The 13,051-nt window shown below is 39.8% G+C and overlaps 1 protein-coding gene across 2 annotated transcripts; it reads right to left on the bottom strand.

Annotated features, from left to right (window-relative positions):
• Positions 1–8,684: 8,684 nt before the first annotated feature.
• Positions 8,685–11,885, bottom strand: LOC115752412 (laccase-14-like). Of its 2 annotated transcripts, none has more exons than XM_048276064.1 (7): positions 11,783–11,885; positions 10,822–10,976; positions 10,518–10,759; positions 10,274–10,399; positions 9,577–10,162; positions 9,029–9,378; positions 8,685–8,920 (listed from the first exon to the last, which is right to left on the bottom strand). In XM_048276064.1, exons 1-7 carry the CDS (start codon positions 11,864–11,866, stop codon positions 8,781–8,783), a joined length of 1,683 nt encoding a protein of 560 aa, XP_048132021.1. In that variant the 5' UTR covers positions 11,867–11,885; the 3' UTR covers positions 8,685–8,780. The 2 variants fall into 2 exon arrangements, with proteins under 2 accessions (XP_048132021.1, XP_030546438.2); XM_030690578.2 differs by having other exon boundaries at positions 8,690–8,920; positions 9,577–10,168.
• Positions 11,886–13,051: the final 1,166 nt, after the last annotated feature.

Here is a 13,051-nt window from a genome sequence, read left to right as displayed (position 1 = left end):
TAATTATTCTCCTCTTGTTGTTTTAATTTTAGCAATTTTTTTTACTATATTCTGAACACAAAGCTATTTTGACATGGAAACAGGACATTGCTGGGAATATGAACCACACCCCAGCAGTAGATTCACAAGAGTAATTTTGTCACCTAATTTTCGGTGTTTGTGTGGAGGTAATTTGAGCGTGGAATTAGCATGACCCAAACTTTATTTAGAGACGGAGCGGCATGGGATAAAGTTCATTATATTGAACCAATCTCATGACGAAGGTAATTTGGTTAGTTAACATAAAAATAGCTTGTTTTAGCTAAATAGGGCGTGGAAAAAGCGGCACACCTTATTTTGCGCACTAAAAATTTTTTTGCTTAAATTTTTTCACATCCATAATGGTGTGTGCTCTTTTTGCTAGTAAGTACTAATACAGAGATTTCAATCTAAAAAATGCATATGGCACTCGAACAACTATCGGCTTTGATATGTGCTTAACTTTTTTCTAAACATGATGCCCATATACCTGTATAATAAATCATCCACCTCTGATTTATTCTTTATTGTTTATGGCCCAAAAAACGTAATATAATATATAGTCACCAACCATATATAGTCGGCAACGGCTACTTAAGTGGTTGGATTTAACTACTACGTAAAGTAGTATTTTTTCTTGGGCAAGATGACTTGGATTTTTTTTTTTTTTTGGTACTAGCTAATATAGTAATCAAGTCAGAGATCTGACTTGGTGTCTGATGACGATTGGCCGGTCCATACGGACAAGTTATACTATACCAAATATCGTCACTGACATATGCCTGGAGATTGGCAAATTAAAGCGTCGGAGATATGGAGAGCATTGAATTTTGAAGAGACTAAGTTGCTTTTGTATCGATTGTGCACCAAAATTTTGAAACCTAAAACCTTGAAAAATTATAAAAAATGTGATAAAACTATTGCAATTATGTTAATTCAGTCATAAAATCTTTTTTTTTTCCAATTCAGGTCTAAATATTTTGCATTTATGTCAATTCAATCCTTTTGACCAATGGCTAACGTGAATAATATTTATTATTTTTTTAATTTTTTTCAATTATTTATTTCCTTTTTCCTTTTTTTTCTTTTTATTTGTTTTTTTTTCCTTTCTTCTTGCTCCATCAGGTCGCTAAACTCCAAAACCGGCCAAGCGCGAGGGCCAGCGAAGTGCCAAACCCTAATTTTCTTTTTTTTTTCCTCAACCTCTTACCAAGGAAACTATTCTATTATTTGCGGAAGGGGCAAGTATTCCGATTTCCGAGGGATTCCTCTTGTTTTTTGGGCAAACTCGATGCAGTCCAACATAGTTTGATTTGTTTCTGATCAAAAAAAGAAAAAAAAAGAAAAAGAAAAACATAGTTTGATGTGTTCACATTGCACTGTACTTCAGCTTATATTTTAAACATATTGTTAAATATATTTCGAGTTTAAATCGTTTATGGATATATATTGGTTTGTTAAATTGATTTGAAAAAAAGAAAATCTTTAACGAACCAAAAGTTGAGACTTAGGCGTGCACGGAAAACTTCTGCATATTTCACATTGGCACTAAAAGACAAAATAAGGGGTGCACTTATTTTGTTTATGTATTTACTTGAGAGGGCAAGAAGGTCATTGCCAAAGCAAAGGGTTTTCTTTGTTTTCTTTCTCCCTTGCAGTAGCCGCATGCTATAAGAGGAAAAGAAGACTTAGTGGGGCCATGCTCTCTCTTCTTCTTTATTAATAGCCGCACAGTGAGGTAAATAGAAGGAGCCGCGCAAGTTGAAGGGGATGAACTGCAAGCTCTTAACGTAGCCACACAAAGACGAACGCAAAGCAAAGGAGGCGCACGTTCGTGTTGTCAGTCGTCCGTGGAGCTTCAGACATAGGCGGATTTGTGCGTGAGTTTTATATATATCCCATCAAGTTGTTTTATTTGTAAATACTTTGGATTTGAATATAATCTAGGTACGGAAACACGAGCGTATTGAGCGATTGTAATTCCAATTCTCCGATATAGTAGATTATTCGTGTTGGGTCTCCTGTGAATGTAGGTATCGATATTCGGACCGAACCACGTAATCTCCGGTGTCATTTATCGTTTCTCGTTAATTTTCCGTGCTTTTACATTGACTTATTTGCAAGATCCTGGTTAGTTTCCGTGCGTTAATATTATAACAATTGATATCAGAGCACTAGGTTTAGATATTCTGGATTGTGATTTGGGGCTTTTGCTTGTTTGATTATTATCTGGATATCATGTGATTGCAATTATGTCCGGAGTGAAAGCTGAAATTGAGAAGTTTAACGGGAGGAATAACTTTGGGTTATGGAGCCTTAAGATGGAAGCGTTATTGACAACTCAAGGTTTAACAGAAGCATTAGAGGGCAAGGCCGAGTTGCCCGAAACAATGACAGATGCTGAAAAGGATGTAGTGATGAGGAAAGCTAGAAGTTTAATCCTGGTGAATTTATCGGATGAAGTGTTAATAGAGGTAGGCGAGGATAAGGATACTGCGGCACCGTGGGCAAAACTTCGGGCGCTCTATGTAATGATGAAAGGTTTGAACAATCGTTTATACATGTTGAAGATGATGTTCTAGTTCGGATATCCTGAATGTACGTCTATCAGAACCCACCTAGATGAATTTAATAAACTCATGATGGATTTGAAGAACGTTGGTAAGACACTTGATGATGAAGAGCGGGACATGATATTGTTGGCTTCCCTATCAAAGTCATGGGAACACTTTATTGATTCACACTTGCGGGGGCGTACTACGATTGCCTCGAAAGAGGTAAAGTCCGTCGTATTTTCTAAAGAGTGGTAGAGAAAGTTGCGAGATGACAGCCTAGCACAGGATGTAGCGCGAGGACTAGTGATTCGGGGTAGAGAGTAACAGTGAGGGTCCAATAGTAACAGAGGTAAAAGCATATCTAAGTTACGTCATAGAAAATTCAAGGGACGCGTGAAAGTGTTTTGAGTGTCACGAAGAGGGGCACATCAGGAGAGATTGTCCCAAGTTAAAAAACAAAGGTGATAAGCGAAAAGCCACAAACAAGATGGCGAACATTGCCGAGGAGAGCACTAGTGATGCAAAGGTTGTCTTGTGTGTGGCTACGTGTTCTTCAAGAGATGAATAGGTGCTAGATTCGGGGTGTTCTTATCATATGACGCCTCATAAGAGCTGGTTTACTACTTACTAGACTACGCAGATGGTTGTAGAGTTTTGTTGGGGAATAACGCAGCCTGCAAGGTTGTGGGATAGGGACAATTCGGATTTAAATGCATGATGGTATTGTGCGCACATTGACGGACGTGAGGCACGTACCGGAGCTAAAAAAACCTTATTTCTCCGGGGACACTCGATGATATCGGGTGTAAGTATACCGCTGAAGGTGGAGTGTTGAAGATCTCTCGAGGTGCCATAACAAGAATGAAAGGGAATAAAGTAAGTTCTCTATATCATTTACTAGGAGAGACCGTGACAGGAGCTGCTGCGGTTTCATCGGGTGAGTTAGATTCCGATTTAACTCGTTTATGGCATATGCGTCTAGGACACATGAGTGAGGCAGATATGATGATACCGAGTGATAGAGGATTGTTAAAGAGTCAGAAGACAAGTAAGTTAGACTTATGTGAGCACTGCATATTTGGAAAGCAATGCAGAATTAAGTTTGCTATAGGTATTCATTCGACCAAGCAACTAGTAGAATATATTCACTCAGATATCCGAGGCCCGTCTCCGATTCCTTCTAAAGGAGGTGCTCGTTATATGCCGACATTTATCAACGACTATTCTAAGAAGGTATGGGTATACTTTCCGAAGCACAAATCTGATGTGTTTGATCGGTTCAAGATATTTAAGGCATTAATTGAGAAACAATCGGATAAACGGATCAAGTGCCCGAGAACCAATAACGGCATGGAGTTCCGTGGAAAAGATTTACCGAGTTTTGCAAGAGAAAAGGGATTGTGAGACACCGCACAAGACCTGGGATACCACAACAAAATGGCGTGGTAGAATAGAAGAACAGAACCTTACTTGAGCGGGCTCGGAGTATGCTTTCGCATGCTGAAATAGGCAAGGAATTTTGGGCCGAAGCAATGAACATGGCTTGTTACCCGATTAATTGATCTCCATCATCTGCTATTAAGTGAAGACTCTAGAGGAAGTATGGTCGGGGAAACCCGTTGATTATTCCGAATTACAAGTATTCGGATGTCTTGCGTATGCTCATGCGAGTGATGGTAAGCTTGAGCCGAGGTCGAAGAAGTGCATATTTTTGGGTTATGCACATGGAGTAAAAAGCTACCGGTTGTGGTGCACCAATCCCGCATCACCCGGATTTCTAATCAGTAGATATGTGATCTTTGACGAGACCGTAATACTTTGACAGAGGAGTTCTGAGATACAACCAGCAGAGCGGATGCATCATGGTGTTAGTAGTGAGGTGGAGCTTTAGGTGAAGACTCCGGAGATCTCAAAAGTACTAGATGTTGAGACCGCAGATGAGACCGCAGTTCTTGAATTCAAGGATGTTGAACAACCAAGATAGCCGCAACGTAGTATAGCCGTAGACCGATAGAGAAGGTAAATTAAACCACCGGTACGTTATGCTTATATAGATTTTGCTTATGCTTTGACTGTAGATGACGATGTAGAGACAGATGAGCCTTCGTCTTACTCTGAGGTGATGACTAGTTCCGAGTCGTCGCAGTGGCTAGGGGCTATGAGTGAAGAGATAGAATCACTCCATCGAATCAGACATGGGAGCTAGTTAAAGTACCCAAGAGCTAGAAAATTGTTGGAAGTAAATGGGTCTACAAACGGAAAGAGGGCATTCCTAGTGTCGAGACAGCAAGATATAAGGCGATGCTTGTTGTGAAAGGGTATACCCAAATGGAGGGCATTGACTACAATGAGGTGTTTTCTCCTATGGTAAGGCATACTTTTATTCGTGTTTTACTTGCCTTAGTTGCTGCACAGGATCTCGAGTTGGAGCAACTTGATGTAAAAACGGTGTTCTTCATTGTGAGTTAGAGAAGCATATTTACATGAGGCAGCTAGAGGGATTTGCTATTCCGGATAAGGAAGACTATGTTTGCTTGTTAAAAAAATCATTATATGGGCTGAAACAATCTCCTAGGCAATGGTATAAAAGTTTTGATGCTTTCATGGCTAATCAAGACTATTCAAAAAGTCAGATGGATAGTCGTGTTTCTTTTAGGAAATTGGAGGACGGTTTTTTGATATATCTACTATTATATATTGATGATATGTTGATAGCAAATAAAAATATGTCCGATATTGATGTGCTCAAGAGGTAATTAAGTGCTGAATTTGAGATGAAAGATTTAGGTGCCGCAAAGAAAATATTGGGTATGGAGATTTTGTGTGACAGATCTGCAGGATTATTACGTCTATCTCAAAAGAAATATATTGAGAAGATTGTAGCACATTTTAATATACGATCTCCGAAGTCTGTGGGTACACCATTAGCGAATCACTTTAAACTTTCGGTTAAGTTATTACAGCAAACCGAGGAGGAGGAGAAGCATATGTCTCGTGTTCCTTATTCTAGTGCCGTGGGTAGTATTATGTATGCTATGGTATGCACTAGGCCCGATATTTCACAACCTGTCAGTGTAGTTAATCGTTATATAAAGCATCCAGGTAAAACTCATTGGGAAGTCATGAAATGAATCCTCGGATATCCGAAGGGGACAATAGATGTTGGTATAGTATACCGGAGGGATATTAATGGTAGTGAGACTACTGGTTTTGTGGATTCCGATCATGCAAGTGACTTGGATGAGTGCGGATCTTTAGCCGGATACGTATTTACGCTTGCGGGTGGTGCAATTAGTTGGAAGGCGTCCTTACAGGACTACGTAGCCCTGTCGTCGACCGAGGCGGAGTACATAGCACTAACCTTTATAGCGAAAGAGGCGATATGGTTACAAGGTTTGATCTTGGACTTTGGGTTAGAACAGAAAATTGTTAATATATACTGTGATAATCAAGGTGCGATATATCCGGCGTATAATTCGGTTTATCACGAGCAAACGAAGCATATCAATATCAAGTACCACTTCATCCGAGATGTCTTGGCGAAAGGTAAAGTTATTGTGAAAAAGATTGCTACAACAGAGAACCCAGCAGATATGATGACTAAGCCTGTTCATTTGGCGAAACTCACGCTCCGCTTGAGCACTATTGATGTCTCTAGAAAGTGATCGCCCAATAGGGCGATGGAGAGCAGCATGGATAATGAGTACTATTGATTTGGTTTAAAACATCGAGTCAAAATGGAGAATTGTTAAATATGTCTCGAGTTGAAATCGATTACGGATATATATTGGTTTGTTAAATTGATTTGAAAAAAAAAAAATCTTTAACGGATCAAAAGTTGAGACTTAGGCGTGCACGGAAAACTTCTGCAGATTTCACATTGGCACTAAAAGACAAAATAAGGGGTGCACTTATTTTGTTTATGTATTTACTTGAGAGGGCAAGAAGGTCATTGCCAAAGAAAAGGGTTTTCTTTGTTTTCTTTCTCCCTTGCGGTAGCCGCATGCTATAAGAGGAAAAGAAGACTTAGTGGGGCCATGCTCTCTCTTCTTCTTTATTAATAGCCGCACAGTGAGGTAAATAGAAGGAGCCGTGCAAGTTGAAGGGGATGAACTGCAAGCTCTTAACGTATCCACACAAAGCAAAGGAGGCGTATGTTCGTGTTGTCAGTCATCCGTGAAGCTTTAGACATAGGCGGATTTGTGCGTGAGTTTTATGTATATCCCATCAAGTTGTTTTATTTGTAAACACTTTGGGTTTGGGTATAATCTAGGTACGGAAAACACGAGCGTATTGAGCGATTATAATTCTAATTCTCCGATATATTAGATTATTCGTGCTGGCTCTCCCGTGGATGTAGGTACCGATATTCGGACCGAATCACGTAATCTCTGGTGTTCTTTATCGTTCCTCGTTATTTTTCCGTGCTTTTGTATTGACTTATTTGCAAGATCCCGATTAGTTTCTGCGCGTTAATATTGTAACACATATCTTTGTCAAAAAAGAAAATTGCACGTGGTATAAACAAATAAGTAATTAGTTGTCGGTTGTCAAGATTTATGTACATTCAGACGTGTAGATGTCTTGGACATGATCTAAGATATGTCCAATTGATTGCATGAGAAGGACAGTCACGGGCAGGAAAATAGTGCACGTATTTCATTGATTTATTGCAGAGTGATAATTATATGATAGTATATATTAAATCGGATGCCATTTACTGTGTAAGTAATACTATATGTCTCTGTCATAAATCCTAAACAGAAGTTTTTCAACCCACGTTACTAAAGTTTAATGAAGTTTCTCTAAACAATTTATAAAGGAAGAGTCGATCGGAAATCTCTATAATCATCTTAAGTTGTAAGTATCTGAAATAAACTATAGTTCTTATTACTTGCAAGATATGATTTTGAGTAATTAATTATCGTGATTAATTTTAGAAAGTCAAGTTCACCAATCCACTCAATCTCATATATATGTGTGTGTGTTGGAAAATTACCGGGAATGTCTTAAACTTGTTGCACTTTTGTCAATTTAGTAATTTGACCAATTGAGTTTTAAAACTTTTGACAATTTGTCAATCTAGTGCATTTGGCCAATTTTGGCCAGAAATCGCTGACGTAAACGTTAGTCATCCAACGTAGCACGGCCGACGTTGATGTGGATAATTCTCACAATTTTTAGTAATTTTATAAAAAAAAATTCCTTTCTTTTCCTATCCATTTTCATTTTTCCAGTGACCGATCGTTGGCCATCGATGAGGGCTTGCCTCGCTTAGGCAAGGGTAAAGGTAGCCCTAGCGGCGCTCACCCTCACCTAAGCCAAGGTGGCGTCGCCAGCAAAGGGGAGCCCTCACCAGCACTCGCCCTTGCCGAGCATGTCCTATGTTCGGTGGCCAAGGACCAACCATTGGTAAATACAAAAGGAAATGAAATAAAGAAATTAAATTCAGAAATAATTTTAAAAATTATAAAAAAAAATTATCCACGTGAGCAGCGTCTGTGTCACTCTCTGTCTTGGCCTGATGAATGATCCCTTGCTAGACTCCTTATCATCGCATGTCCATCGTCGCCGGCTCTCTCGTACAAAGTTGCTGCCCATCGCAATTCTTGGCCTCGCCAGAGCCTTGTCAATTGCCGCTGTGTGTACCCCTCCGCCGCCAGTCACATTGCAATCGAAGTCTAATTTCGAACCTCTGTCTCGTTGGATAGTACAAAAGCTTCGCACTTGCATAATATTTTTGAAATAAAGAGAAAAGGTACCAAAAGGTCTTTAGAGCTATCTGTCGTAGCCAAATCCCCGTATCCATGATCGGTTTGTAAAAATAAAATATTGTCTCACATTTTACATGGGTTCCTAATGGATCCATAATAGATTAGTGGCGACTCATGAATAAACTGAATTGCACGTTTAATTGATACAATTAAAAATCCAAAGTTGTGATTGGTATTGGCTTGGAAGAACACGGCAAGCAATTACTTATTAATCCTTTGGTGTCCACTTTTAGGAAGGTCGCAACACACTATCCGTTAAGTTTCTCAACTCATCATACAAATGCATTTCAAATCACTTGTCGAAGAAAATTACATTATTCTGAAGGGAGAAAGAATTTCTCAGAGTGTGATAATTGAAACTTATTAGAATGATCCAACATTTCCAATCTTCGATGAAATTGTAAGAGTGAACTAAAAGCAAACAACGTTATGATTATAGCCCAGAACAAGGAGGCATGTGTTCGGGCGGCGGGAGCATCTTCTGATCCTTGTCCGGCCCTTCTCTGACGATGAGGACTGTGTCCATTCCCCAGCTCGCATGGCGATCTAAGTGACAGTGCATGAACCACACCCCTGCAATCACTCAAAAAAGACCAATCTGTCAACTATGCATGCATACATAAGGCTAAATCCATTCAAACTTTATGTTTCTTTGCCTTTCAATCGAGGGAATCATAGTACCTGGATTGTCGGCCTTGAATCTGATTGCTGTCCACCCGTTTTTGGGGAGTCCGACAGTGTTAACATAAGGCGGATCCACTGTATTATACTCTGATATATAGGTGTCATTGAAGTTTCCATCTCCCATTCCGACGACATAAAAGCTATAGCCGTGTAAATGCATGGGGTGATTCTCCGCTGCTCCGAAATTGGTCCCCTGAAATCTTATTTCGACCTCCTCGTTATAGTTAATCATCAACACTTCGGTACTCACGTTGGCAGCTTCCCCTAAAGCCGAAACATTCCCTGTGTAGTCGAACACGAAAGGAGGTTTATCTGGAAAAGTTTCGTTGTAGACTCCTTTTAGATTGCTGCACACACCAAAAACATATTGTTACAGAGACATTTAGATGTTATTTATGCTGTCGCTTTAAGACAATGAAGGTTTTAACCGGTTAAATTGGTTCGATTTGGAGGATATTTAAACCTGAATCAACTCTATTGGTTTGAGAAAGATATTCAATCTAAACAAATAGGATCGAGATTTGTAGGTTGAGCGATTTACGTACTTGTAGTATGCTTGGAGAATGCTAATCGACGGAGCCCAAAAACTTATGTTGTTCAAGCTTGCCGAATGTATTTGCCCTTGTGGACCGGCACATGTTTGATTAGCAGGACATGGCTGCTGATTCACGGACACCGTGATCGTAATATTCCTAGTAATGCTGGTCGGAACCGTGGAAGGATGTTCTTTGCTGTTCAAACTCCTCAACCGGATAGTGAAGTTTCCGGCGTCGCTCTTGTTGGTAAAACCTGGAAGCTCAGGTAGCGCGGGAGTCTCCGAGTGGTTATAATTGCGGTTGTATTGGAGTATTCCCCTCGTGACATTTTCGTTGGACGGGGCATTGGTGTCCACGAATGGACTGAAAACCATGTAGTAGCGACCGGGGGTTTGGTTCGCGGTGACCAAAACGTCCATCGTTTGACCAGGAGTTATCATAAGGTAATTGGTATTAAAGGGCTTCAGATAAGCTCCGTCCATTCCGACCACAGTGAGATTATGCTTGGCTATGCCAAAGAACATCTCTTCGTTCATCCCGGAGTGGATGATCCGGAAGAGATACGTTTTTCCTAGCACAACCGTTATATTGTACGCCGAACCTACAAAAGAAAAGCTAAAAGCTTCACTACATATAATTGATGGAGATATTAAATTTACATGTACTATATAATAGTTTTGATGGTAGAGGCCATCAGAATTAGTACCATTAGAGCAAGTATAAGTGTCTCCTGGTTGACCATTGATGGTATAGGCCACGGACAAGTCTGGATCGCCTCCGGAAGCAAGAGCCTCGTCGATTATGTCCTTTGTATCTCTCGCATACCATTCAGCTGCATCATGCCAAATTATAATTTTGGTAAGAAAACCAAAACAAATTGTTATTTGTGCGTGTGTTTGACCGAGTAAAATGCTTGTTCCCGTCATTGAAGTTAGTTGAAAGTAGCATACCGATCACGATTGTGTGTTGTTCGTCAAACTTGTAAGGGTAGTTGGTGTTGCCGACAGGCAAAATGATTATAGGCCCATGTACAGTGGCACGTGTCCGGTCGCTGTGAGCGTGCCACCACAGTGTGCCTTCTTCTTCGGTGAGTATGATTTTCTGAAGGAAGCTTGAGTTGGTAGGGATCAGGCACTGCGTGACGTACTCCGGGCCGTCCGACCAGGGATACCTTATTTGTCTCACTCCGTGCCTGCAAGTGTGTACAATATTAGAGAGAGAGAGAGGGGGGGGAGATGATGGATTTATTATTACCAATGAATGGTGACTCCATAAGGTCCTATGTTGGTGACATTAACGTAGATGGTGTCACCCCTGTGAGCACGGATCTCCGGCCCAGGAAACAGACCGTTGACGGTCAATATGGTCCGGTTTGTCTCGCACAACATGTCGATAGGTGTCTCCCTCACCTACAACAAATAAAAAATCATCCTATAAAACTTTGACCATTATACATATGAAACAATCTCTCTTATTAAATCGATGCAGAATCATTTTGGCGCATCCTTATCTGCTAGTAACATTATTTAAGCCAAAGCCACCGGCTGAAGTTTCTTATAGAGTAAAAGACTCCATTTGGGGTTGGAAGCCATATCCGAAATGAATAAGTTGATAAATCATGTAACTGTACAAATTGCGATATCACTACTAAACTGTCCAGAAGTTGAAATCTTCGGAAAAATTCATGTAGTTTGGTATTTAAAACCAAAAGTAGTAATACTCGGGCTCAAGCCTAGTCCAGGACTTAGCTAGCTGACGACGTTTATGTAAAGATCGTTTTTGAAATAAGGATATTCTTACGTTGAATATCCTAGTATGATAACATATGATCTAAGGATTACGAGATTACAGTCAACTGTAATACGTCTAAACGAGCCTAAAACTTATAACAATTGTCCGAGAGGTCACTAAATGTTTTATGGCATGAGAAAGACACACTTAGGGCATGTTTGGTGATGCTTCTGTTTTCCTATTTCCGTTTCTTTTTTTTGGTTGCCGAGAACAAAAAAAAATATAAATCTGTTGGGTTACGTTGGTTAATTTTTCTGCTCCTGAAAACACATCAACGGCCAAGAAACAAATTTGGAACAGAAAAAAAAAAGCAAAAAAGAAATTAATTATAAAAAAATCATTTCTGCTCAGAAATTATTTTCAGAAACAGAACTGTTACTAAACAGGTATCTAATGTGCTAAAATAGCGGATGTTGATACTCACCAAGAAATCATAGCGGAGGACTTCGCCTTGAGCCATGCAAAAGAGCAGGGTCAAGGTGAACGCAAACCCTAGAAATGTTCCCATCGCTTCTCTCTCTCTCTTCTTGTGACCTTCCCCTTCCATGGAAAGGGGCTATTTATAGGAAACTTCTTCCAATGTTTAGCAATGGTTGCTTCACTAACGAAGCCACCGTAGTGCCCACAGAAACGTGTCCTATGATCTTACCACATTAAACGTCTCTTTCAAAGGCTCGAGCTCATTTTTCCCTTGTTCTTTTGTCAAATGAAAGCATAAGAGAAAAGTGTTTTTTTTTTTTTTCAATTGGTTCATCGAAAGTAGAAGAGAAAAAGAATAACTCGTGCACATTTCTAGTTAATGTTCTAAGTGCTCCAGCGAAAAAGACAATGCAGACACCTTGCACATGATGTTTTCTCTTGTTTGAGGAATCTTTTGAGGCCATTTGTTCGGTCAGCTTCGGCAACCGAAAAAAGGAAACTTTTTAACTGTCAAAGAGGTGACTTTCCTAAAAGCAGGGAATTGGCTATGTAACGATATTTGCGTGACTGTTATGCTCACGGTTTATTTTTTGTCACATAAAAATTATTTTAGGGTCCGTTTTTTCAAAAATTTGTGGATCACAACATATTTTTTGCTCTAGAAAAGATCGCCAACTCCCTCCTAGCTGCCTACCTGATCGAGGTATGTAGTACCGAGGCATCCTCATCTCTACTCCTAGTTTTCTAGAATATTAGTTCTTTTTAGTCGGTGTGTATTTTTAAAAAAAAAACTTAAAAATTTGTTAGCCGATTGAGCGATCCGTTAGTCCGGTCCTCTCTAGAATCGGGAACCGCACCGCCCGTCATAGAATGTGCAAACGTAATTGGACCAAACACCTGTGGTCAACCTTTTTTACAGCATTTAATGGACGCCCCGACAAAGCCGTGGATGTTCTAAAGCAAGGGAAAGCTTCAAAGAGAGCACTTTTCAACAAGGCATGCCTAAAAATTTGACCGTACTGTTGTTGGAACACAACAAATAAGACAAGAAAACCAATAGGATACTGAATTTAACGTGATTCAACTAGATAGGATCCACTTCACGAGAAGAGTGGTAGAGCGGCATAAGATTTTACTGTGAACCAAATGATACAATGAAAATTTCAACCATACTCGAAAACTCTTAAGGTACTTGATTCAGCATCCCCAAAGAGTTTTGAGGCTCTAATGTTCTTTAGGCAAATGCAAATAAGGTTTGGTTTATTTTTTTGGA

Source organism: Rhodamnia argentea, chromosome 3, assembly GCF_020921035.1.
Source record: "Rhodamnia argentea isolate NSW1041297 chromosome 3, ASM2092103v1, whole genome shotgun sequence".
NCBI lineage: Eukaryota > Viridiplantae > Streptophyta > Magnoliopsida > Myrtales > Myrtaceae > Rhodamnia > Rhodamnia argentea.
Note: the sequence above shows the minus strand (reverse complement) of the source record. Positions and strands in the feature narration are given on the sequence as shown.

What these genes read in the sequence shown, in the direction of transcription:
- LOC115752412 (XM_030690578.2), bottom strand. Translation starts at nt 11,866, where the DNA reads ATGGGAACATTTCTAGGGTTTGCGTTCACCTTGACCCTGCTCTTTTGC. An exon ending in ACAACACACAATCGTGATCG is followed by an intron (nt 10,400 to 10,517) that starts GTATGCTACTTT and finishes GGCATGATGCAG; the next exon opens with CTGAATGGTATGCGAGAGAT. An exon ending in ATTCTCCAAGCATACTACAA is followed by an intron (nt 9,379 to 9,576) that starts GTACGTAAATCG and finishes TGGTGTGTGCAG; the next exon opens with CAATCTAAAAGGAGTCTACA.